This window comes from Aricia agestis, chromosome 11, assembly GCF_905147365.1.
Source record: "Aricia agestis chromosome 11, ilAriAges1.1, whole genome shotgun sequence".
Taxonomy (NCBI): domain Eukaryota; kingdom Metazoa; phylum Arthropoda; class Insecta; order Lepidoptera; family Lycaenidae; genus Aricia; species Aricia agestis.
Genome location: NC_056416.1, coordinates 8,113,307 through 8,136,760, shown reverse-complemented (window position 1 = coordinate 8,136,760; position 23,454 = coordinate 8,113,307). Strand labels below are relative to the sequence as shown.

General features: G+C 36.1%; 1 protein-coding gene across 3 annotated transcripts in view; it reads left to right on the top strand.

Moving 5' to 3' along the window:
- LOC121731514 (NADPH--cytochrome P450 reductase) overlaps positions 1 to 23,454 on the top strand; it is a 30,883-nt gene that overhangs the window by 5,781 nt on the left and 1,648 nt on the right. The window contains exons 3-11 of one of the 3 annotated variants that reach the window (XM_042120960.1): positions 417 to 566; positions 6,871 to 6,995; positions 7,073 to 7,267; positions 7,429 to 7,556; positions 7,745 to 7,986; positions 8,362 to 8,559; positions 8,798 to 8,961; positions 12,057 to 12,231; positions 22,978 to 23,135. In XM_042120960.1, the coding sequence (XP_041976894.1) occupies positions 417 to 566; positions 6,871 to 6,995; positions 7,073 to 7,267; positions 7,429 to 7,556; positions 7,745 to 7,986; positions 8,362 to 8,559; positions 8,798 to 8,961; positions 12,057 to 12,231; positions 22,978 to 23,135 (1,535 nt within the window). Of the gene's footprint in view, positions 1 to 416; positions 567 to 6,493; positions 6,712 to 6,870; positions 6,996 to 7,072; positions 7,268 to 7,428; positions 7,557 to 7,744; positions 7,987 to 8,361; positions 8,560 to 8,797; positions 8,962 to 12,056; positions 12,232 to 22,977; positions 23,136 to 23,454 lie in introns of those variants that run through there. The other 2 variants (XM_042120961.1, XM_042120962.1) reach the window with 2 other exon arrangements.

The window sequence follows — 23,454 nt, the reverse complement described above, 5'->3', positions numbered from 1 at the left end:
ATACTGAACGGCCAGCTTACGCAATAGAATAATGCTGAATATGTGGACGCAAGCCGCGGGTTTAGCTCGATGTGATTGCTCGATCGAGTAAAACCGTGCTCGATAGTTTTATTCCGAATCGAAGGAAATGACATATTTGACATATTTAATTCTATCGAGGCCGGCTCGAAGCGAGCCTTCGAGCTGTCAGTTTTGCGGTCCACATGGTGGTTAAATTGCTCGATTTGGAGTAAAACTATCGAGCAAAACCGTATGTGAGTACTTAGCATTATAGAGACAAGAGACGATAGTCTTTAGGTCAATGGCTGATATCTGCGTGCTTAGTAACCGAGCTATAGTACATAATAACGTTAAAGTTACTGTGTGATTTGGTGTCATTATAAAGAGCGATGCTTAAAAACGAACCCTTTTTTCAGGAAGAACTTACGCAACTGAAAGACATAACGAAGTCACTTGCTGTATTTTGTTTGGCAACATACGGTGAAGGTGATCCTACAGACAATGCTATGGAGTTTTTTGAGTGGCTCAAATCTGGAGATGGTGATTTGACCGGTTTAAATTACGCAGTAAGTAATAAATGCGATGTTTTTAATATGGGAATTGAGATACTGTATACGTCGTAAACTTAAATAATAATAGAATCCTACAATTTAAACAAGACAATCTTGTGTATTTATAATATAAATATAATATAATAATTTTATTTATTTCTCACCACATAATATTAAAAGACAGAAAGTAGGTACATAATTATAGACACAAAGTAGTATGATTATAGATAATTGTAGATAAAGTAGTATAATTATAGACACAAATAGCTCGACAAATAGCACATTATAGGTAGGTTTCATGTGGGAGACTGGTGCCTAAACTGGGCGTGAACCTGTATTTCAGGACACCAGGCCTCTATCCCAGATTAAAAAGCTCTACAAAAGAATGATTATGTTTAGAAGTAGATGTTCGAGTTTTAGATTACATAAGAAAAATTATTTTAAAGGTAGAGATGGTGAAGTCAGGTTAGTATGAATATTGTGTAGTATAGAAGATGTAAAGAAGTGTGTGTATGTGTGTGTGTGTTTGTGTGTGCATGTGGTGTGTGTGAGGGAGAGTGTGTATGTGTGAGTGTGTATGTGTCTGTGTGAGTGTGTGCGACATGCGTGTGTGGGAATGTGTACTCAATTATTGTCTATAGATCTGGGACTGCCATTAACTTTTCAGTATCGTCGTAGCTTAGATTTTGGAGCCATTTGGTAAGTCGGTTTTTACAAACTGCTTTTGTGAGGTCGTGTATTTTTTCACATCTGTTTATTTTATTGTATAGATATCCCACAATAAAACAAAAGAAATGGTTACTTAAACGGGTACGAAAAAGTCTATTATTATTAGTGTTGACGGGATTGTGTCGTCTCTTCCCTTGGGATGACGTTTGTTCGTAAGATAGGAGACTGTGCTGTTTGAGTATTTATTATATATTTGTATTTATAATACGATTATTCGATTATAATCAATACGATTTACTCGAACGAGGTTCCATTTCATAAGGATTGTATCGTCACAAAATTTATTAGTTTTTTAGAGAAAAACGATTTAGCTAGGTTCTATCTCTATTCCCTAGGGCCTAGGAAGACTCGCATCCGGCTAAATAAGTTGTTTCGGCATTGCCAGCTTACATCAGTGATCAGCTTAAATCTAATAATAAAGTCGCCGTGGTCATCGTCCTTACGGATAAAATATAGATATTATGTTGTTTTTATACAACACATCATACACTTTGACCTTCATAGAGCAAAAAGGAAACCGCCTATTACGAGCTCACCTTCAAGTCATCATGCGTTCAAAGCAAACATTAACGGAAGGCTAGATGTTTCGACAACTTGTTGCGTTAGAATACCAATATTAACGCGATGGGTGTTCCGCGAATCGATTAAAGGCAGGACGCTATTTCCGTTATAATACGATCAAATTAATAAAATCAGCGGAAATATTTCGTGTAGTTTTGAAAATCGCTACAGTTATTCCTTGTGATATCCAGATGAACATGTCAAAAGTCCTCAAGGGTGGGGGGTGAGCTAAGAGTGTAGGGGGGGGTCAAAGGACCCTTTTTTTAGGTTTTTGCTCATAAGTAAAAAACCTGCACAAATAGCATTACGGTTACTTCTAGGAAAATTTTCTACATAAAATTTCCTCTAAATTATGTCCTATAATTTTTTTTGTACGGTTGATACTTTAGGAACTACAGGGGGGGTCAAATTCCTCAAAAGTGCGAATCGCGAAAATAACACGCATCGAACGTCCGAGACTAAGAAAACAACTTATTTTGATTCAAATACCTGCTATTCACAGATAATTATTTGTCCTAGCTGCTATTATTACAAAACGTTAGACTAGTCACCATGGAATTAGGAAGTACTATACAGCTGGAAGGCTTACTTCATCATTTTGAAATATTAAAATGAACCTTACTTCCATGTGCTAAATTATTATTTTTATTAACTAATATCTCCTTATAGTAGCGAGCACGAGCGAGAAATCGATTTTCTTGGTTTGTCCCTTTCGCACAATTGCCATGTAAAATATACGATAATACATTGGTAGTAAATTGAAAAAAGCATTTTTCGTAGAAAACGATAAAATAAGGCATAAATATTATATAAACGACATGTTTTAATACTGCGCTTTCCTGCTTCAGTTTAATATTATTTAATTTCAATAATAATGGATGTTTTTGGCGATGTATCGTGCAGCCACTGATCAGCTTGATCTTAACAGACATCGATACTCAGTTTTTGTCAAATCCAGCACCAAATCCAAACCAGATCTTTCCTCTTTCCCACCTACAAAAGCAAAATTTCACTCATTCCGAGTGTTCCACCAAGTACAAGAGTGGTTAGGTAACGCACTGCCTCCTGAAATGTGGGGATGGAAGCGAGGAGCTGATGGAAACCTCGAGCCTGTTACCACTCATGATCCTCCAGCTCCTGACACCGTGCTGAAGTCAATATTTTGTCGCTGCAAAAGTGATTGCACTGGTAATTGTGGATGCCGAAAAGCTGGTATCACGTGCAGTCTAGTATGCAACGGCTGCTTGGGTTCATGTACAAATGGCGTACCTGTAGATTTGGTAGATATAGAAGGTGAAGATGATGATGATGTAGTAAAAGAAAATTATTGATTTAATTAAGACTGTCTAATTATTATTTTCTAGTTTTGAATACATTTTGAAAACATACCAATTTTATTTTATTTATAAAACCGTCTCATTTTTTATACCTATACACTCTACAAGGAACATGTACACACCCTAAAGTATTATCACTAGTTTTTGTTACACACTGTATAAAGTTGAACACTCTGTAACTTCTAAAGTATCGACCATACAAAAAAAATTATAGGATCAAATTTAAAGGAAATTTTATGTAGAATGTTTTCCTAGAAGTAACCGTTACGCTATTTGTGCAGGTTTTAGACTTATGAGCTAAAATCTAAAAAAAGGGTCCTTTGACCCCCCTCTACACCTTTAGCTCACCCCCCACCCTTGGGGATTTTCGATATGTTTATCTGGATATCTCAAGGAATAACTGTAGCGATTTTCAAAACTACACGAATTATTTCCGCTGATCGTCCATTTTCGGCTTAATTTTCTTAGGCTATTACTGCTTTGAATCAATCACTCTATAGTTCCTTACATTTGTTGACGTAAGTCATAATATTATTTGATGATAAAAATCATATAAAACTTCAAAAACCTTACTTAAATAAAACTTGAGAGGTGTCAAGGGACACCCGGATGAAACAAAGTTATTAAAAAAACGCCAACGCCACGCCAGGAATACTAACAACGACACTTTTGTGGAATTGAAATAAAATTTATTTAAACGTCCGGTAGATGTCGCTGTTTCTTCTCAAAAACGCCATCTATTTGACGCCCAGGAATGCTATTTACGCCTCTGTCCATACAGCGCAGGGACTAATAAAAATGTGTCTTTACAACTTTTCCGTCTAGCCCCCTTTCGCAACGCGCGTTTAGGAACTTCGTTCCAAAAATGTGTTGTAATGCGGACAGCGGGGACGACTTGGGAGTTAGGGGTATTCCTATTATTTCGAAATAATATTTTGAATGTTTTTGCTAGGTTAAAATCTCTGGAACTAACCTATCAAAATATTGTAAATTAAAGAATAATTCGACCTGAAACTACTTCATGCCATAATATGAGCTTACGCAACAGCGTCGTTTTAAATGCAGTCAAATTAATAAAAGATGATGCAAGTCTGCAGCGTTGGCTACAACTACATACACTGACAAAATTATCTTTTATGTTTCTTAATTATCTCGGATCAACATAAATTATAGTCTGTCAAAAAAGTGAAGAAATTAAAAAGTGGCAACATCGTGGTGTTATCCCTTTTAGGGTTCCGTAGCCAAATGGCAAAAACGGAACCCTTATAGATTCGTCATGTCTGTCTGTCTGTCTGTCTGTCCGTCCGTCCGTATGTCACAGCCACTTTTCTCCGAAACTATGAAAGCTATAAGATTGAAACTTGGTAAGTAGATGTAGTCTGTGAACCGCACGACTTTGATACAAAATTGGAAAAATTATTATAAATTTTAGGGGTCCCCATAGATACAACTGAAATAAAAAACATTTTTTTTCATCTAACCTATGCGTGTGGGATATCTATGGATAGGTCTTTGAAAATCATATTGAGGTTTCTTATATCATTTTTTTTAACCTGAATAGTTTGTGAGGGAGACTCTTCCAAAGTGGTAAAAATGTGTCCCCCCCCCCCCCCCCCCTCTAACTTCTAAAGTCCCTACTTTAGAAGTAGGGATCATATATTTTTTTAGAGTTATCATGCCCCTGCATGATAACTCTAAAAAAATATATGATGTATATTACTACAAAAACTACCAACGAAAATTGGTTCCAACGAAATCTAGCCAGTAGTTTTTTTTATACGTCATGAATGGTAAACCTTAATTTAACTTTCATTAAATCAACTGAAATATGAAAATAAATCAAAAACCTCTTAATTTCATAAAAATAAACCTTATTGCTGCTGCGGAACCCTTCATGGGCGAGTCCAACTCGCACTTGGCCGGTTTTTTTTCTTAGTTTGATTTGAAATGGATGACGACGACGATGTTGCCACTTTTTAATTTCTTGACTTTTTTGACGGGACTATATTTTAAAAGACCATAATGATTTATTATAATCTTTCGTCTATTATGGCGGCTCTCGACATAGGCGAACGCGTTGGCCAACGCGTCTGCAGACGCGTTGGCCCAATGTGTAGAACGGGCGTTCGCGCGTTGGCCGTAGGTATTTAGACGTTGGCCAGCGCGCGAACGCCCGTTCTACACATTGGGCCAACGCGTCTGCAGACGCGTTGGCCAACGCGTTCGCCTATGTCGAGAGCCGCCATATAGCATACGATCTTCTTAGGGTGGGTTGCACCAACTTACTTTAACTATAACAGTAACTTTAACTACAATGCAAAATGTCAAATCTTTGGTTTAAAGCCAAAAATGGACGCCATATTTAACCATAACCATAGTGATCGACAAGGATTTAAATGCACGGCGCGAAAATAGGAATTAACGCTGTCATCATACAAAAATGCCATTTTTCACAGTTCTTTACCAGCAGCGCCCCCGCCCACGTTCATTTAAAGCCTTGTCGGACCAGCAACGTATTCTCACAAATTATGTGGTCAAAATTAAGGTTAAAGTTAAATTAGCCTTAACTATAACCATAACTTTGACCATAACTTTAATTTTTACCACGCCTCTGGTTCTTTCAGTTATGTCGTTTACATACCTTTAGTGAATTATGATACATAGGTAATAGGTAATTATTGTTTAACGCAGACAACTATCTAGGTGAGGTCGAATAATTAAGTGGAAAATTACTTAAAAACTGGTTCCTAGTTCCTACGTCATCAGTAACCTATTCGCGATTCTTAACCAGTAGGTACGTCTTTTAAGTACGATTGCTTAAATTTTGTAGGCGTTAAAGTATGAAGTTTATTGATAATTACTGCTATCAAAAACGTGTTTCTCGGCAAAATATACAAAAAAAGCCAGTAATAAGAAAATTTACTTGAAAACTAAACAAACAACATCAACATAACAACGCGCATTTCATGCAAATGTAAAAAACTTTCAACACTGGGAAAATGATTATTGAATCTTTTCCTTGCGGTGTTATGCATAGACTTAATATATGTGTTATGCATATGAAACCATAGTATTTGGTAAGATGGCTGTTATCACTTATATTTATCTGCCGTCTGTTAACTGTTTATCCATATTCCATATCACAAATATATAAAATGTGTGTCTTGCTTCGTAATTAAAAAAGACGACGAAGTGTCATTGTGACATTCGATGTCACTTTGTTAATTTATTTTGACATAACCTTTTGAGGTTATGTTTAGAGTTTGAACTCTACTGTTTAAATAATTAATACCGTAATTTCGCGATTTATTTTTCTAAAATAGAACAAGAAATATACATGTGCCATAAAAACATGAAGACGTGAAGATGGTGGTGATTTTTACATCGAGTTAAAATCTATAACATTTGTGTACTTATTAATAATAATGTTGTCAGTGCTTGAATCTTTTGCAACACGACTTCTTCCGCGTTATATAAATGATTTCATGCGACGTAAATACGTATTTAATTCATTCTTTAAATTTAAATATGTGGTATGCATTATTTCTGATCGTAAAATTTTAAGTTTAATGCAATTTGTTGCAGGTCTTTAAATTGTACAGTAAAGTTTCTGAAGTATTTCATCAGATTCTTTCATTCAGTTTATTTACAGTAACAACATTTGAATTATAAGTTGTTTTTTTATTCATTAGGTTTTTGGCCTGGGAAATAAAACATATGAGCACTACAACTCTGTGGCAATATATGTTGATAAACGCCTCGAAGAGTTGGGCGCTACAAGAATTTATGAATTAGGTTTAGGAGATGATGACGCCAAGTTAGTATAACTTTTTATTTTTTTTGTGATCCACATTTAAATTAAATTATATTTCTTAATGATGTTGTCAATTTTAGTATTGAAGATGACTTTATTACTTGGAAAGAGAAGTTTTGGCCAACGGTCTGTGAGAAGTTCAACATTGAAAGTACCGGAGAGGAAGAATTATCTCGACAGTTCACTTTGGTGAAACATGCCGCTGGTGAATTGGCACCAAATGAAATCTTCACTGGTGAAATTGCCAGACTACATTCACTACAAAACCAAAGACCGTAAGTTCAATGTTTATTAATTTTCCTGAAGAAGAAGGAATAAAATCATAATAATGACTACAATACTGTATAAAATAACTTCGTTAAAGTCTCACACCTCACAGTTAAATGATCTGTTTAAAAAAAACAACTAAGATTGATAATTAATATTTTTCTTTTAGACCATTTGACTCCAAAAATCCATTCTTAGCACAAATAAAAGTCAACAGGGAGCTCCACAAAGGTGGTGACAGGTCATGTCTACATATTGAGTTGGATATTTCGGACTCCAAAATGAAATATGAAGCAGGTATGTATTACAAAAATACTACCTTAACCAAATTTAAAAAAGGAAGTTTCCATTTTTTAAGGACACATTTCATAGCTTTGCTAGGACAAAGGCATAAGTGCCAAGCATTTTTATAATGATTTACCTTTGGTTACCTAAGGTACAATGTGTATTTTTTGTAGCAATATTCAAAGAATAAAAATTTTTAGGTGACCATGTTGCTGTGTATCCAATTAATGATAGCGGTTTAGTAGATAGGCTAGGTGAACTATTGAATACAGACTTAGATGAAGTATTCTCCCTCATTAATACTGACTTGGAGAGCACAAAGAAACACCCATTCCCATGCCCTACGTCTTATCGTACGGCATTGTCACACTACTTAGAAATAACCGCAATACCAAGGACACATATTCTAAGGGAATTAGCTGAATACTGTACTGATGAGGAGGTAAGTTGCATTCTTATTAATTTTTTTAAAAACCTTTTACACTATCCCACTGCTGGGCAAAGGCCAGGCCATTTAGCCGAAACTTTTTCGTTTTCGCTTCGTTATAGAATCGCCGATCAAAAAGTATGGAATTGACATAAGACGAGTCGAACATCAACGCCATATCAACGAACGCTTATGTCAATTCCATACATTTTCATCGGCGATTCTATAAAGAAGCGAAAACGAAAAGATTTTGGCTCACCCCCCTGTAGTGCTTAATTCTTATTAGATACATTTAATTTTTTTGCTTTAATAAATGTAAACCTGAAAGGTCTTCAATCATTTTTTTTATTACAAAAAAGTCAATTTATGTAAATAATACAATTTTTTTAGGACAAGAAGAAGTTATTGTTAATGTCAACTAACTCGCAAGAGGGCAAAGCATTGTATCAATCCTTTGTAGCTGATGCGTGCAGGAATATTGTACATATACTTGAAGACATTAAGTCATGTAAACCACCACTGGATCACATTTGTGAACTGCTTCCAAGACTACAGCCAAGATATTACTCAATATCATCAAGTCCTAAGGTAATTTATTTTGCTACTTTTATTACATGTCTTTTTAATTGCTTCTTATCTCATTGAATATGTTATTACTTATTGGTTATTTAAATCTGTTACAAAGTTATGAATGTATGTGTGAAAATACATACAATTTTCATAAGTTTGACACAGAAATGTGCATCTTTAGTATTTTATTAAGCATTTCGTTTGAGGGTTTGAAGGCTAGTAAATAATTTACTTAGATAAATGTGAATTACTGTAGCTTCACCCGGAGACGGTTCACGTGACTGCGGTGGTAGTGAAGTACAAGACAGCAACGGGTAGAGTGAACAAGGGAGTGACAACCACGTGGCTGGCCGACAACAAGCCCGAGCCCGGCAAGCCCCTACCTCGAGTGCCAGTGTTCATCCGCAAGTCACAGTTCAGGTCGATATTTTTTATTATGTAACATATTTCTACAACTTATCAATACCCGCCCAGGCTACGCGCACTCGTAAGAATTGCTACATCTAAGCAAACACACCACATTAAATCTACTTTCTTTTTAATTACATAATACAAATATACATTTATAACCTTTTACCCAACTGCGTCTGAAAGCAAAATGCTTTTATTTTGTCTTATGTTTAAAGTCAGACTTTTATTTTGTCTGTATATTTAGAGTTAGACTTAAGAGTCTAAAGCCTAATTGACTAGTACTTGTGGCAAAACTTCCATTGCTCTGATTTTAAATTCACAAGTATTATCAGATGGTTCACTATTAACGTAATGGCTTATTATGTAAGTGGTAGTTTATCGAATTAATAAATAATTGACCTGTTCATACTGCTACGTAGTTTTTTAAATCGTCGAGTCACGAGGTGTCATCGTGTTTTTATCATACTGTGTATCAAAACATTTTAATATTGAACATAAACAGTTATTTACAAAAAAAAATATATATACTATTATTATCAAAAGAAACTTCGTTTGTAGAGCCATAAATGACTTTGATAAAAAACTTTTTTCGCGTCACTTTCTGAATACTTCCTAGTGGGAATCGCAGACACAAATCACAATAGATTTTTAATTGTTATGCGATAGCCGGGTGCCGCTTGGGGATTGATGGGGTAATATTATAAATGCGAAAGTGTGTATGTCTGTCTGTAATACCTCTTCAAGCCGAAACCGCTGAAATGATTTTACTGAAATTCTCTATCGAGATACTTTGAGAACCGAGAAAAGACATAGGACTACTTTTTATCCCGGAAAAATGTATAGTTCCCGCGCGATAAAGGAATTTTGGCGCAACGGAGTTGCGGGCGTCATCTAGTGTAAGTATTTTAGCTATGTATGTACATTTAACGTCGCCTCAATTATCATAATATTTCTGATTATGGATACAGTATCTATAATTACTATACTAATACATGTTAGTTAACGCCTCCATGGTCCAGTGGTTCAGAGCATGGATCTTGACTCGGAGGTCGTGGGTTCAATTCCGTTGGAAACATGTCATTTTCATGTTTGGTTAGAACAATGCAGGCTGATCACCTGATTGTCTGACAAGTAAGATGATCCATGCGTCGGATGGGCATGTAAAAAGTCGGTCCTGCGCCTGACCTCTCGCCAGTTGCAGTAGTGTCGGTCTTCCGTCCCACTGAGTTATGAGAGTAAAAGGAATAGAGAGTGTTCTCGTGTATTGCGCACACACTTGGGCACTATAAAATTACTCCTACGTAACTGGCCTGGTTTCAATTAAACCGGCCACCGTCACCGAAACCGGTGTGGGAGTTATTATTATTACACGTTAGTCTTATAAGTTATAACCCTGATAAATTATTATCGTTTCACAAATCACAACCAACCTACTTCCTACTTCCAGGTAATTTGTATTGGCAAAACTGGTTTTGTGTTTTAGTTAAAAAATAAACCAATGGAATCATCTAGAAAATCTTGAGAACAAGAAAAAGATTATTATAACTACTTGTGAAATAATAGTTGGCACTGGTGTGCTAATCTAAGTAGGTACTTATTTATGTCGGAAACGAATGTAATATAACACATACTTATAGGTCTTTTATAGCTCTTGTAGTTGTAGATAAGTAGGTAACTACTGACACTTAGATATTATATAGGAGTTATATTCAAAGTAACGCTAGTAAACCGTAAAGTGTTCTACTCGGTAGTACTTTTAAGAGAATTTTAAACCGACCTTTAATTTATTTCAGTATATTACTTAAACATATTTGGTCTTACTACTTTAACGTTGTTCGTGGCGGCCGAAAAGGAAGATCTTCCGACCGAGTGAGATAGCATGCTCGGTCAGGCCGAAGCCCACTGACGTCATTTCAGACGTTGTATATATCTTGCCGTTCTACGAAACTTCGATAGCGCGATGCAGGAATGTTAGGCGAATTGTGGGTACCGCCACACTACAAAAGATTTAAACATCCCTTGAACAGTTGATTACAGAAAAATTCAGTACTTAAAATGGTCTCAAAACAACTGTTCAACAGATGTTTAATCTTTTGTGGTAAGACCGTTATTTTCTAAGGTTTGTCACTGATTCACGGAAAACTAATAAAAGTAGATAGTAGTTTAGGCTTTGGATTGTGCTAGTCAGGGTTTTACCACTAAACTAATCATAGTTTAGTGGTAAAACCCTGACTAGCGTATTATCAAATACACTATACAAATGTAATGGAATGTTTCCTTGAATCGGTTAGTTAGGCATTTGTTTATAGAGATTTCAACCCGAACAAACCTTTAGGTTTGTATAATATTATGGAATTGAATATTACTCAGAACTCAATAATGTTGAGTTTCCCCTAACGTCATAAGCCGTAATATCAGCATTTGCGTAGCGGGCATTCCGCTCAAGCGAAGTCTCACTACTAATATAGACAACATGAATTATATTACTACCTCATTTGTTAATCACGGCAGCGAAGTAGTATTTACAGTGGCACAGTGACCTTCGTGTTTTGCTCTGCACGTAGCTGTAGCAAGTGTATTTTATGAGTTAATGTCATATTTAAAACTTTCTGTGCAAAATTTAGATGCAGGAGACCATGACGTTAACTAAAAGATCGTTTAATAAAATCAGTTGGAATGATCTGCCCACTTGTATTTACATGCGTAGGGCTAGTGGCTACCATAATAGACGCTGATCCACCTACCGACGGGGCTCCGCGCTAAAGAGCCCTTAACTGTGTGAAAAAATCTCCTGAAAAAATATCCTGCAAGAAACGATCGATATGCGTCACCCCACTGCACAGTGGTTTCCCGGAGCTGCGAGGATTGTTTTGAGATCCAATAGAATTGATTCATTTGCTTGTCCTCGCTCACCTCGCTCAGAGCAATGGATTGGATCTTAAAAACGCATTCCTCGCAACGTTGCGTATTGTAGCGCAGCGAATAACCGTGTTCGCGACGTATTCGCTGCGTGCCTGTCCCGCCCCAAAGTCGCTTGCCAACCGCTATTATGAATGAACCCTTAAACTCTGGCAATGCACATATTAAAAACGATGTATAAACAGGTTGCCGCTGCAGCCGCAGACGCCAGTGCTGATGGTGGGACCTGGCACTGGTCTGGCGCCGTTCCGCGGCTTCCTGCAGGAGCGATCCGTCGCGCGCGCCGCCGGCAAGCCCGTCGGTGACACCATCCTGTACTTTGGTTGCAGGCACCGAGACCAGGACTACATCTACAGAGAGGTACGTGGCATCTCACAGATCTTAGAAATTATTTCCTTGTCTATTTTTGTGTTCCGTCCTGGAGCTTGGGGAAACTCGTCAAGACTTTCAGTGTAATCACCCCTATACTGCCATATAGGTCAATAATATTGTTAATTGCGCTCAAATAAATATTTTGAAACGGGCCTAAATCGTGGTTCATTTATTGCTCGCAAATTTTATAAGTTGTAGAAGGCTGAGAGAAACAAAGCTATATTGCTCAAAATAGTGTCACTTTTGGCGTAACTAAAAAGGAAATAATTTAATGGTAATATGTATGTAATTTATTTTACTAGCTACTTTATTACCGACCATAAAATATTCTCAAAATTGCTTATTTTATTTCCGAAAAAAAAATAGATAAAATCTAATCACGTAACGGAAAAACAAGACTGTAAAATAAAAAATTACGTGTATTATCAATTGTGAATTTTATCATTACTTACAGCGTAACATCTCTCTTATCCACATTTATAATATAATCAATAATTAATATTACTACGCATTTAAAAGTTGGTGGCTTGCTTCTTCTCAAAAGCGAGATAGTTATACGGTCTACATTCGTCTGATCTTTCATCAAACAGAAATTTACTGATAAGATTTTGGAAGAGTAATTAATTTTGTAAGTAAAAATCGGCCAAGTGCGAGTTGGACTCGCGCACGAAGGGTTCCGTACCGTTATATAGGGCAAAAATAGTACAAAAATTATGTTTTTTGTTTGGAAGCCCCCCTTAAATATTTACTTTATTTAATTTTTAAAGTACACATAATATTATTAAGGATTGTGTGAAAATTTCAAGTGCCTATTTGTTAGTTGTTACCATTGTCCATTATTGATATTGAGCAAAAAATCACGTTTGTTGTATGGGAACCCCCTTAAATAAGTGTTAATTTTGTTTTGTTTTTAGTACTTATTTGTTGTTAGAGTGGCAACAGAAATATAAAATCTGTGAAAATTTCAGAAGTCCAGCTACAGCGGTTCTTGAGATACAGCCTGAAGACAGACAGACAGACAGACAGACGGACAGACAGACAGACGGACAGACAGACAGACGGACAGACAGACAGACGGACAGACACCGAAGTCTCAGTAATAGGGTCCCGTTTTTACCCTTTGGGTACGGAACCCTAAAAATTGTATAGTATCTAAACTAAATACATTTTTCTGAACATAAAAAATACTACTTTGAACATTTAGAAGGCGGAGTCGACACTCGAGACGACTGAATAGTGAATAGATTTAAATAAAACACACACCGTTACATGAATACAAAGAATAAACCACGGCTTAACAATATCGTAAATACAAAGTTTTACATACTTGTAATAAGTTCTATTCTTACAAAGATGAAATGATTTAAAATCATTTTAAAAAGACTCGAAGTGCGCTGGCTATCGAATTTACTATCAGAGAAGTTGATTCCCTAGGCAAATCAAATCAAAATATTTTTATTTAGAGTAATTTTTTTACAAAAATATTTATGAACGTCGATACTAAGGTGCCTACCACCGGTTCGGGAACTAACCCGGCGAGAAGAACCGGCGTAAGAAACTCGCACGGGGCCATCTTTTACTAAACAGATGGAACATTACAATTTAAAACCTATATAGTGCAGTTGGCAGACCTATGTCCTTTGGTCGGTTTATGTTAATTCAATGTTTTTCGTGATTTATTAGCTGGATTTGACATAACGCGACTAAATTACTTAGGTCCGTCATCTGCCTATGAATCAACTTCTCTGATAGTAAAAAAAAACCTTAAAAACTAGCCCTTTCAAAAGAGTTTTGTTTCAGAGGAATTGCTGATTATATTGGAACGTTTTTTAATATCGGAAAAACCTACATTTAAGTCGCATCAGCAGAGTATTTGAAAGCAAAGTATTTTTTGGTGTTTGGTATAGAAATCGGGGGACATAAAACCTTTTTAATAATTTTTGTAGTGAGCTCATAACAGTCATGTACTTAATTTTAATTATGAAATAACCCGCATAAAAGCAACATTTTGCATTAATGAACTTACCAAGGTGATCTTAATTTTATCCTCATACAAGAACCTGCTACAAGGTTTTGGTCACTGACAGCAAACTATAAAATATGTAAGCTTAATTACTTCTTTCTTTTTTTTGTTTCATTTAACTTATTTAAAATAAGATGTTAGAAGACATTTCTAGAGTCTGAATTCTTTACATCATCTCTTTAATTTTGTTAGTAGCAGATTAAAAAGTTGCTATTATTTTACTGAGATCAACATTTATTTGTTTTTATGCAGGCTGTAGGTATTTTAGTTTTTAACCTACATTTAATTTCTTGTAATTAAAACAAAATACCATTAGTCCAGTCTAAGTTAAAGTTACAGTTAAGGTTAGGATTGGTTGGTGCAATCCAGTCTTAGACTGGATTGCACCAACTACGAGGGCTGCTATTTATGTATCCGGAATTAAAAAAAGAAACAAACATATATCATTTAATATGGTTTTATTGCTTTTCAAAATATTCGCCGCGATGATCGACACACTTTTGCATACGCTGGAACCAATTTTCATAGCACTTTTTCCATTCTGATTGAGGTATCTCCAAAACGTGCATTTTGAACGCATCAACAGCCTCTTCGCGGCTCGAAAAACGTTGACCACGTAATTTGTTCTTCGCGTATGGAAATAAAAAGAAATCGTTAGGTGCCAAATCAGGGCTGTACGGCGGATGACCAGTCAATTCGATCTTGTGACCCTCCAAAAACTGAGTTGTTTCAGCTGAGGTGTGACAGCTAGCATTGTCGTGATGTAATATGATTCTGCGTTGTCGGTTGTCCTTTCTTATTTCTTCAAAGACTTCTGGTAAACAAATGGTCGTATACCATTCAGAATTAACCGTTTTACGATTCTCTAATGGCACTGTAGCCACATGTCCATTAATTCCAAAAAAACAGGCGACCATTTGCTTCAAAGTACTTTTTGCACGAGTAACTTTTGTTGGTTTCGGCTCATCTTGGAACACCCACACCGTTGACTGTTGTTTAGTTTCGGGGTCATATGCATAGATCCAAGATTCATCACCTGTGTAGATATTATAAACGGCTTTTGACGTACCACGGTTGTATTTTTTTATCATTTTTTTGCACCAATCGACACGAGCCCGTTTTTGATCGATTGTCAAGTTGTGCGGAATCCAACGCGAACATATTTTTTTTACAGCCAAATGTTCGTGTAATATCTTATGTATGCTCGTCATACTTATGCCTAAGGACGCCTCTATCTCGCGATATGTAACATGACGATCACGCATTATTAGTTCCCGCACAGCATCTATATTTTGTGGGACAACTGCTGTTTTTGGGCGACCTTCTTTATTTTCATCCGTGAGCATAGACCGCCCACGATTAAACTCACTGTACCAGTGATAAACAGTGGTTTTTGATGGTGCTTCATCTCCAAAAGTTGCGGTGAGTTGAATAAAGCACTGTTGTTGATTTAGCCCACGCCGAAAATCGTAGTAAATCATTGCACGAAAATGTTCACGCGTTAAATCCATGGCAAATGAAGACACGCAATTTTCAAAATGACGCCACAATGGAAAAATAATTGACAGTCACATGAAACAAAATGTATTCTTCAACCAAAGAGTTCTATTTTCAAATGTTGTAATTACTTTTTAAATATTGTTCTTGTAAGTGGCCAGTTCCGGATACATAAATAGCAGCCCTCGTAACTTTGACCTTAACTATAACCGGAAAAATTGACAGATGTCGTATGACAATATGGGGTGTTTGGACGCCATATTTAACTTTAACTTTACCCACGCCTCTGGTGCAACCCAGTCTAAGAAAGAAATTTATTTCGAAAGGGTAAATCGGTTGTATAAGTTATTGTCGAATATATTGTCGTTTGAGTCGCGATCTAATGAACAATTCATGATAGAATCGGAAACGATAGACGAAATTAAGTCTAAGTTCGAGAGCATTATTGATGAGTTAAATTGTTTATTATTGAAGGACGACTCTGATGCAACTCCTGATTATTAATAAAGGTGTTATTAGCCTTTGAGGAATTGTTTACTCGCAATAAACGTACTAGAAATAATATAATTTCCGCTTCTTCTGTCACAGTTGCTTCTCCGTCTCGTTCCAGTGATCGGATACAAATTAAATTAATAAATTGAAATATTTTTGAAATACCTAGTTTTGATGGAAGTACAGAGAAATGGCCAATTTTCTATGAATCTTTTAAAGCGAACATACATAATAATACTCAACTGACTGACTCGCAGCGTGTACAGTATTTAGTTGGTAAACTTACTCATAGTGCCTTGAGGGCCATCGCTGGTATTGTACCAACGGGTGAAACTTATAAGATTATTTGGGAAGATTTAGTTAAGAAATACCAAGACAAGCGGTCATTAGGTACTTTTTATTTAAATAATATTTTCGATATGAAACCGTGTATTAACACAACAAATAGTCTGGACACCTTCATAGAGAAATATTCTGCTTCAGTATCTGCCTTAAAACAGTTAGGTATTGTAGATGTGACTGATTTTATTTTGTTACATTGTGCTTTGAGGAAACTTGATACTCAGACTGCTCAATCCTTTGAGCTGTCAGTGCAGAGTAAAGATATACCTTCTTACAATGATTTAATTTTTTTTATGAAATAAGGGGGCAAACGAGCAAACGGGTCACCTGATGGAAAGCAACTTCCGTCGCCCATGGACACTCGCAAAATCAGAAGAGCTGCAAGTGCGTTGCCGGCCTTTTAAGAGGGAATAGGGTAATAGGGGAGGGTAGGGAAGGGAAGGGAAGGGAATAGTTGAGGGTAGGGAAGGGAATAGGGTAGGGGTTAGGGGATTGGGCCTCCGGTAAACTCACTCACTCGGCGAAACACAGCGCAAGCGATGTTTAACGCCGGTTTTCTGTGAGAACGTCGTATTTATCCGGTCGAGCCGGCCCATTCGTGCCGAAGCATGGCTCTCCCACGTATAATTTCGTTTGTACGCGATCAAGTTAAGATCTTGGGGAGGTCTCCCACTAACCATAATGTTAGTTTGCCTAGCTCGCGTTCAGTTAGTGGTACAAATAAATCTAGTAAAAAATCAGTATTGTCCACCCGCTCTAACACAAATAAAGATTTTATAACAAAAAATTATAACACAGTTACTTCTATTGCCTCGGTTTGTGGATATTGTAATGGAGCAAATCACAAACATTTATATGAATGTGCCCAGTTTAAATCTTTGAGTACACCGCAAATTAAATTTGAAGTTGTGAAGTCAAAACATGGTTGTGTGAATTGTTTGAGTATGTCACATACTCTCTCAGGCTGTAGCTCTTCATCTGTCTGCGGTATATGCGGTTTGTTAAAGGGATTAACAAACTACCCTTAAGATTTTTGCAACGCTGGTTGGCTCGTGCTTCTGAGAAGCTAGGGTGAGCGCAGCGGAGATGGTTCTATTAAACGCACTTGAAAATAAACCAAATTATTCAAGTAAAATGCATAATTAAGATGCCAAAAATGCATCATACACTTACATACTTTAATTAATTAAATATATTATACAAAAAAAATGGACTTTATATTCGTCCCATACAAAACGCCAATTTCATATGTAAGGGCCTAATATTTCTTTTTGGCAAACTATTGGGTATCAAAGTAGTTTTGGTACTGGCATATACTACGCGTGGTCACCAGGGGGAGGGGGGGGGGTCAAAAAATCTTAAAAAGTAGGTAACGTAGTATGGGTATGCTCCCAAATGTACGTTTTCTGTAAAATTCCTAATTTACGCGGGCGAAGCCATAATCCATTTTCAATTTGTCAACTGGTTGTCAACAGACTTCAACCACAAATAAAAGAGTATAATTCGTATGTATAGGCTTGTCACTCAAAAATCTGTAATTTTTCCTAGTAATAGTGTCGTAATGTGTGTAACGTTTTATTTGTTAAAAATATATATGATAAAAGCATAATTTTAAAATAATATTAGCTCGATGCACTCCTTCACCATATAAACTATAACTGTGCGAAATTTCATGCACCTACGTTTCCCCATTTTTCGTAAAAAGGGTTACAAAGTTTTTCTCTCACGTATTAATATATAGATTAGGGGTTTCGGGGGCGATAAATCGATCTAGCTAGGAATCATTTTTAGAAAATGTCATTTTATTCGTGTTTTATCGAATACCGAGCAAAGCTCGGTCAAATAGCTAGTATTAATAATTATCTAACACTATGACTGTCATGAATCCATACTAATATTATAAATGCGAAAGTATCTCTGTCTGTCTGTCTGTCTGTCTGTCTGTCTGTCTGTCTGTCTTGCTTTCACGCCAAAACTACTGAACCGATTGCAATGAAATTTTGTACACAGTTATTCTAGAGTCTGAGAAAGGACATAGGCTACATTTTGATGTGGGAAAATATCTTATTTCCATGAAAATATCGATGAAAATTTATTCGCATTGCGCAGGCCAGCGCTCATCCCGGGGGTCCTGGGTTCGAGTCCCGCAGGCGGAACAAGTTTTCAATGTTCCTGGGTCTTGGATGTGTATTAAAATAATATTTCAAAAATCTTAAATATATTTTATGTATAATATTATAAAAAATCCAGAAATATATCGATGCAATTTAGTTCTAATACGATTCAACAGATGGCGTTTTATTTTATTTTAGTTCTAATACGATTCAACAGATGGCGTTTTATTTTTTACTTAAATATATTTTATCCATACTAATATAATATTATACTAATATAATGCGAAAGTATCTCTGTCTGTCTGTCTGTCTGTCTGTCTGTCTGTCTTGCTTTCACGCCAAAACTACTGAACCGATTGCAATGAAATTTTGTATACAGTTATTCTAGAGTCTGAGAAAGGACATAGGCTACATTTTGATGTGGGAAAATATCTTATTTCCATGAAAATTTCGATGAAAATGAATTCGCATTGCGCGTGGCCAGCGCTCACCCCGGGGGTCCTGGGTTCGAGTCCCGCAGGCGGAACAAAAAGTTTTCAATGTTCCTGGGTCTTGGATGTGTATTAAAATAAAATTTCAAAAATCTTAAACATATTTTATGTATAATATTATAAAAAATCCAGAAATATATCGATGGAATGAACATTTTAGTTCTAATACGATTCAACAGATGGCGTTTTATTTTTTACTTTATTGTAACATAGAACTAATCATACTTATTAGTTAGTATGTTTTTGTTTATAGTTTTTAATACGTTAGAATATTATCTATACTAATATTATAAATGCGAAAGTATCTCTGTCTGTCTGTCTGTCTGTCTCGCTTTCACGCCAAAACTACTGAACCGATTGTAATGAAATTTTGTACACAGATAGTCTAAAGCCTGAGAAAGGACATAGGCTACTTTTTAACTGGAAAAGGGGGTTGTAAGGGGGTGAAAATGCGTAAATTTGGTCAAATTAAGTTAGTTCCAAAAACTCAAAATAGATGGCGCCAAGAGTCCCCTAGATTCGCTATTGCTTGCTCATGCGTATTTCTATAAGAGGTTGTACCATGTTAAACATGGGTTTTCGATTCTTTCGATTGTTATTTTTTTTTTATATGAAATAAGGGGGCAAACGAGCAAACGGGTCACCTGATGGAAAGCAACTTCCGTCGCCCATGGACACTCGCAGCACCAGAAGAGCTGCAGGTGCGTTGCCGGCCTTTTAAGAGGAAATAAGGTAATAGGGGAGGGTAGGGATGGGAAGGGAAGGGAATATGGGAGGGTAGGGAAGGAAATAGGGTAGGGGATTGGGCCTCCGGTAAACTCACTCACTCGGCGAAACACAGCGCAAGCGCTGTTTCACGCCGGTTTTCTGTGAGAACGTGGTATTTCTCCGGTCGAGCCGGCCCGTTCGTGCCGAAGCATGGCTCTCCCACGTTATACACGTTCTATACTAATATTATAAATGCGAAAGTATCTCTGTCTGTCTGTCTGTCTGTCTGTCTCGCTTTCACGCCAAAACTACCGAACCGATTGTAATGAAATTTTGTATACAGATAGTCTAAAGCCTGAGAAAGGACATAGGCTACTTTTTTACTGGAAAAAAGGGTTGTAAGGGGGTGAAAATACGAAAATTTGTTTAAATTAAGTTAGTTCCAAAAATTCATACTAGATGGCGCCGTGCGTCTTTTACATCGCGCTAACGCTTGCCCAACATCTTTCTATAAGAGGTGGTATCATCATACAACTAAGTTTCGGTTTTTTTCGATTGTTATTTCTTTGCGTTATTTAATAAGCCTTATATATTTTACATTATATTATTATATTACATAGGGTGACGTAACCTTACACCTATCAATGATAAATAGTTTATGGGTAAAGTTGTGTAATTGGGGGGCTAAATAAGCTTTAAAATTTGGCATAATATATAAAGTTTAATTTTAAAAAAATGAAATATTATGTACACACTGCACAGCTGTTTTGATTTAAGGGGTACCAGGGTATTTTTTATAATAGCTTTTGACACCAATTTTGTTGACATCGCGCGCTATAAACTGAAGTCCACGCGGACGAAGTCGCGGGCAACAGCTAGTATTAAATACACGCTTTGAAGTCCTTAATGCGTGTACTTAATATTCTGTTTAATTTTTACTTCACTATTCACTACAGTATGCATGTAGGAATATATTAAGTAGTACCACAGTATTTGTAGTACTATACCTAAGTATACTTTTTTAAGTAAGTACTTTTTTTTTTACAACGTTACATTATGATTTTTAAAAATATAAAAAATTGTGTATTATCACAGTGATTTCTGTAAAATGTAATTATGCATTCCCGTGATTTGGCTATTACTTACATTATAAAAATGGGAAAATATTTTTGTAACATTTTTATATTACTTACTTATATCTAATACATTTTTATACATATAGGTTATATCTGATATTTGATATTAAGAAAAAAATCTAATAAAATATTTGCTTATAATGATGATTTCATGAATACAATCACGATGAACCGCGAGAAGTTTGAAAGTTATTATAATAATAAATAATTTATATTTGTCTCTGTTTATCAGTACGTGAAGTAATTAGCTTTCATATCCTACTCCACAATGTCAGATTACAACGGCAAATAGATAAGATATCGTCTTTTTGTCGCGACGAAATATATTCTGTAGGCGGTTCTGAAATCTGAATACTATAATACTTTATCTATGTTTCTGAGTGCGTAATTTACTGCGGCAACATTCTTCATATTGCGAATTAAAGTACAATGTTGTCGACACCAAACTTCATGGAGTTCATTTCTAATCTGTATTCATTCTTATATTATTAAAGCTAAAGTGTGTCTGTCTGTCTGTGTCCTCTTCCTGCCCAAATGAACCAATCCAATCAAATCCAATGACTCGGAAATTTGGTATGGAGATTACTTTGAATCCCGGAAAAGGACTTCTAAGGATAGTCTTTATCCCGAAAAAATGTACGGTTCCCGCGCGATGAACGAAATTTTGAGTAACGGAGTTGCGGGCGTCATCTATATTATATTTATTATCGCGGTAAGCCGCAGCCCCGCAGGCCACCGACCGTCGCAAGTCCAAGTTCCAAACGGGCACTCGGAATGTCAATTACATCTACACAACGCCTGATACCATTTAAAAATAATTTGCCCGAAGGTCGTTTTTCATTGTACCGATGAAACTACATATTATCATCATCATCATGAACTTAGACCCAATTTCATTAACGTCTGTTAGTGTTAACAGCTTGTTAAAATGTCATGTCTTCTCTTTCATTCATATGAAAGACGAAAGGGGTAACGTGATGAGAAGAAGAAGGAGGAAAGCTCCCATACAAAAACACAATTTTGGCCGATTTTTGCTCTATAACGGTACGGTCCGTACCGTTATAGAGCAACAAGAGGTCGTACAGGAGTATAAATTAAATGTTTTTTGTATAAGGAACTAGGAAGTATAATATTATTATACTAATTATAATTATATAAGCTTATGAAATACATAAATTAGTGAACATTATTTCCTAAACTATAATTCTGTAAACTATATTAATTCTATGAAAATTAAAAATAGTTCCTAAATGCGCACATGCCCGAGGTAGATTTGATTATCACTTCCTTGTTGATAAATATTTAGTATGTTTGTCAATAACGATTAACGAACCAGTTTTATCGTCAGCATATTAGTTATGGAACTCCATATTTCACACATATCTGTCAAGAGTCTAGACTCTAGCTAGTCTAAGGGCCTGTTTCACCACTTCCTGTAAGGCTATCCACCACTTAACTTGTCAGATAGAGTATGGAGAATCTGTCAAATAAGCCTATCCGCCACCTTATCAGGAAGTGGTTAAACAGGCCCTTAGAGTTCTAGACCCTGGTCCATGACACATGACTGTTTTAAAAACAGGCCAAGATATGGCCATAAATTGTCTTGTTTTATGATAAAGTAAAATATTATTGGCTGTTTAAGAGTTATTAACAGAAAGTCCCATTATTTATTGGCATTCCTGAATATTTTCTAATAAAATCTAAGGTGCCAATAATGTGATGACTGCTGAAGTTTGCCCTTATTCATTATTTTGTAAAATTTTAAGGTGTTATTGATAACAATTATTTAAATTTGAAACATGCTCGTTGCCCTCTGGTGAGGGTAAAAAATAAAAATCTATGATAATGCTGTTACGCCGCCAGGCGGCACTTCATTCGTCTGGACTTTCTGGATACTGAAAAACAAATGCTGATTTCCTTATTCATTGCAGGAGCTAGAAGAGTATGAAAAGAACGGAGACGTGACCCTCCACGTGGCGTTCTCGCGAGACCAGCCCGAGAAGATATACGTCACGCATCTACTAGAGAACAACTTGGACCAGATCTGGGACCTAATCGGCAAGAGAAATGGTCACTTCTACATCTGCGGGTAAGTTTTAATTGCCCCTAAAGTCGTAATTATTAGACTAGAACGACCGTGTCGTGTAACTGTAACATGTGGTACGGCCTTCATTTTTAAGCAATTGCAAAAAAAAAAGTTTAGTTTTAAAACTTTTAATCACAATGACCTACATTCATAGGTCTGTGTAAAAGCTAAAACAATAAAGTATTAATTGGAGTTATCAGTATTGAACTGCCGAAGATACCTAAATTAATGCTTTCCCTTTCTGCCTGCGGTTGAAAATGCTAAAAGATTGTTTAAACTTTAAAGCAAACCTCTATATTATACGAGTGAATACTAAGGAAAT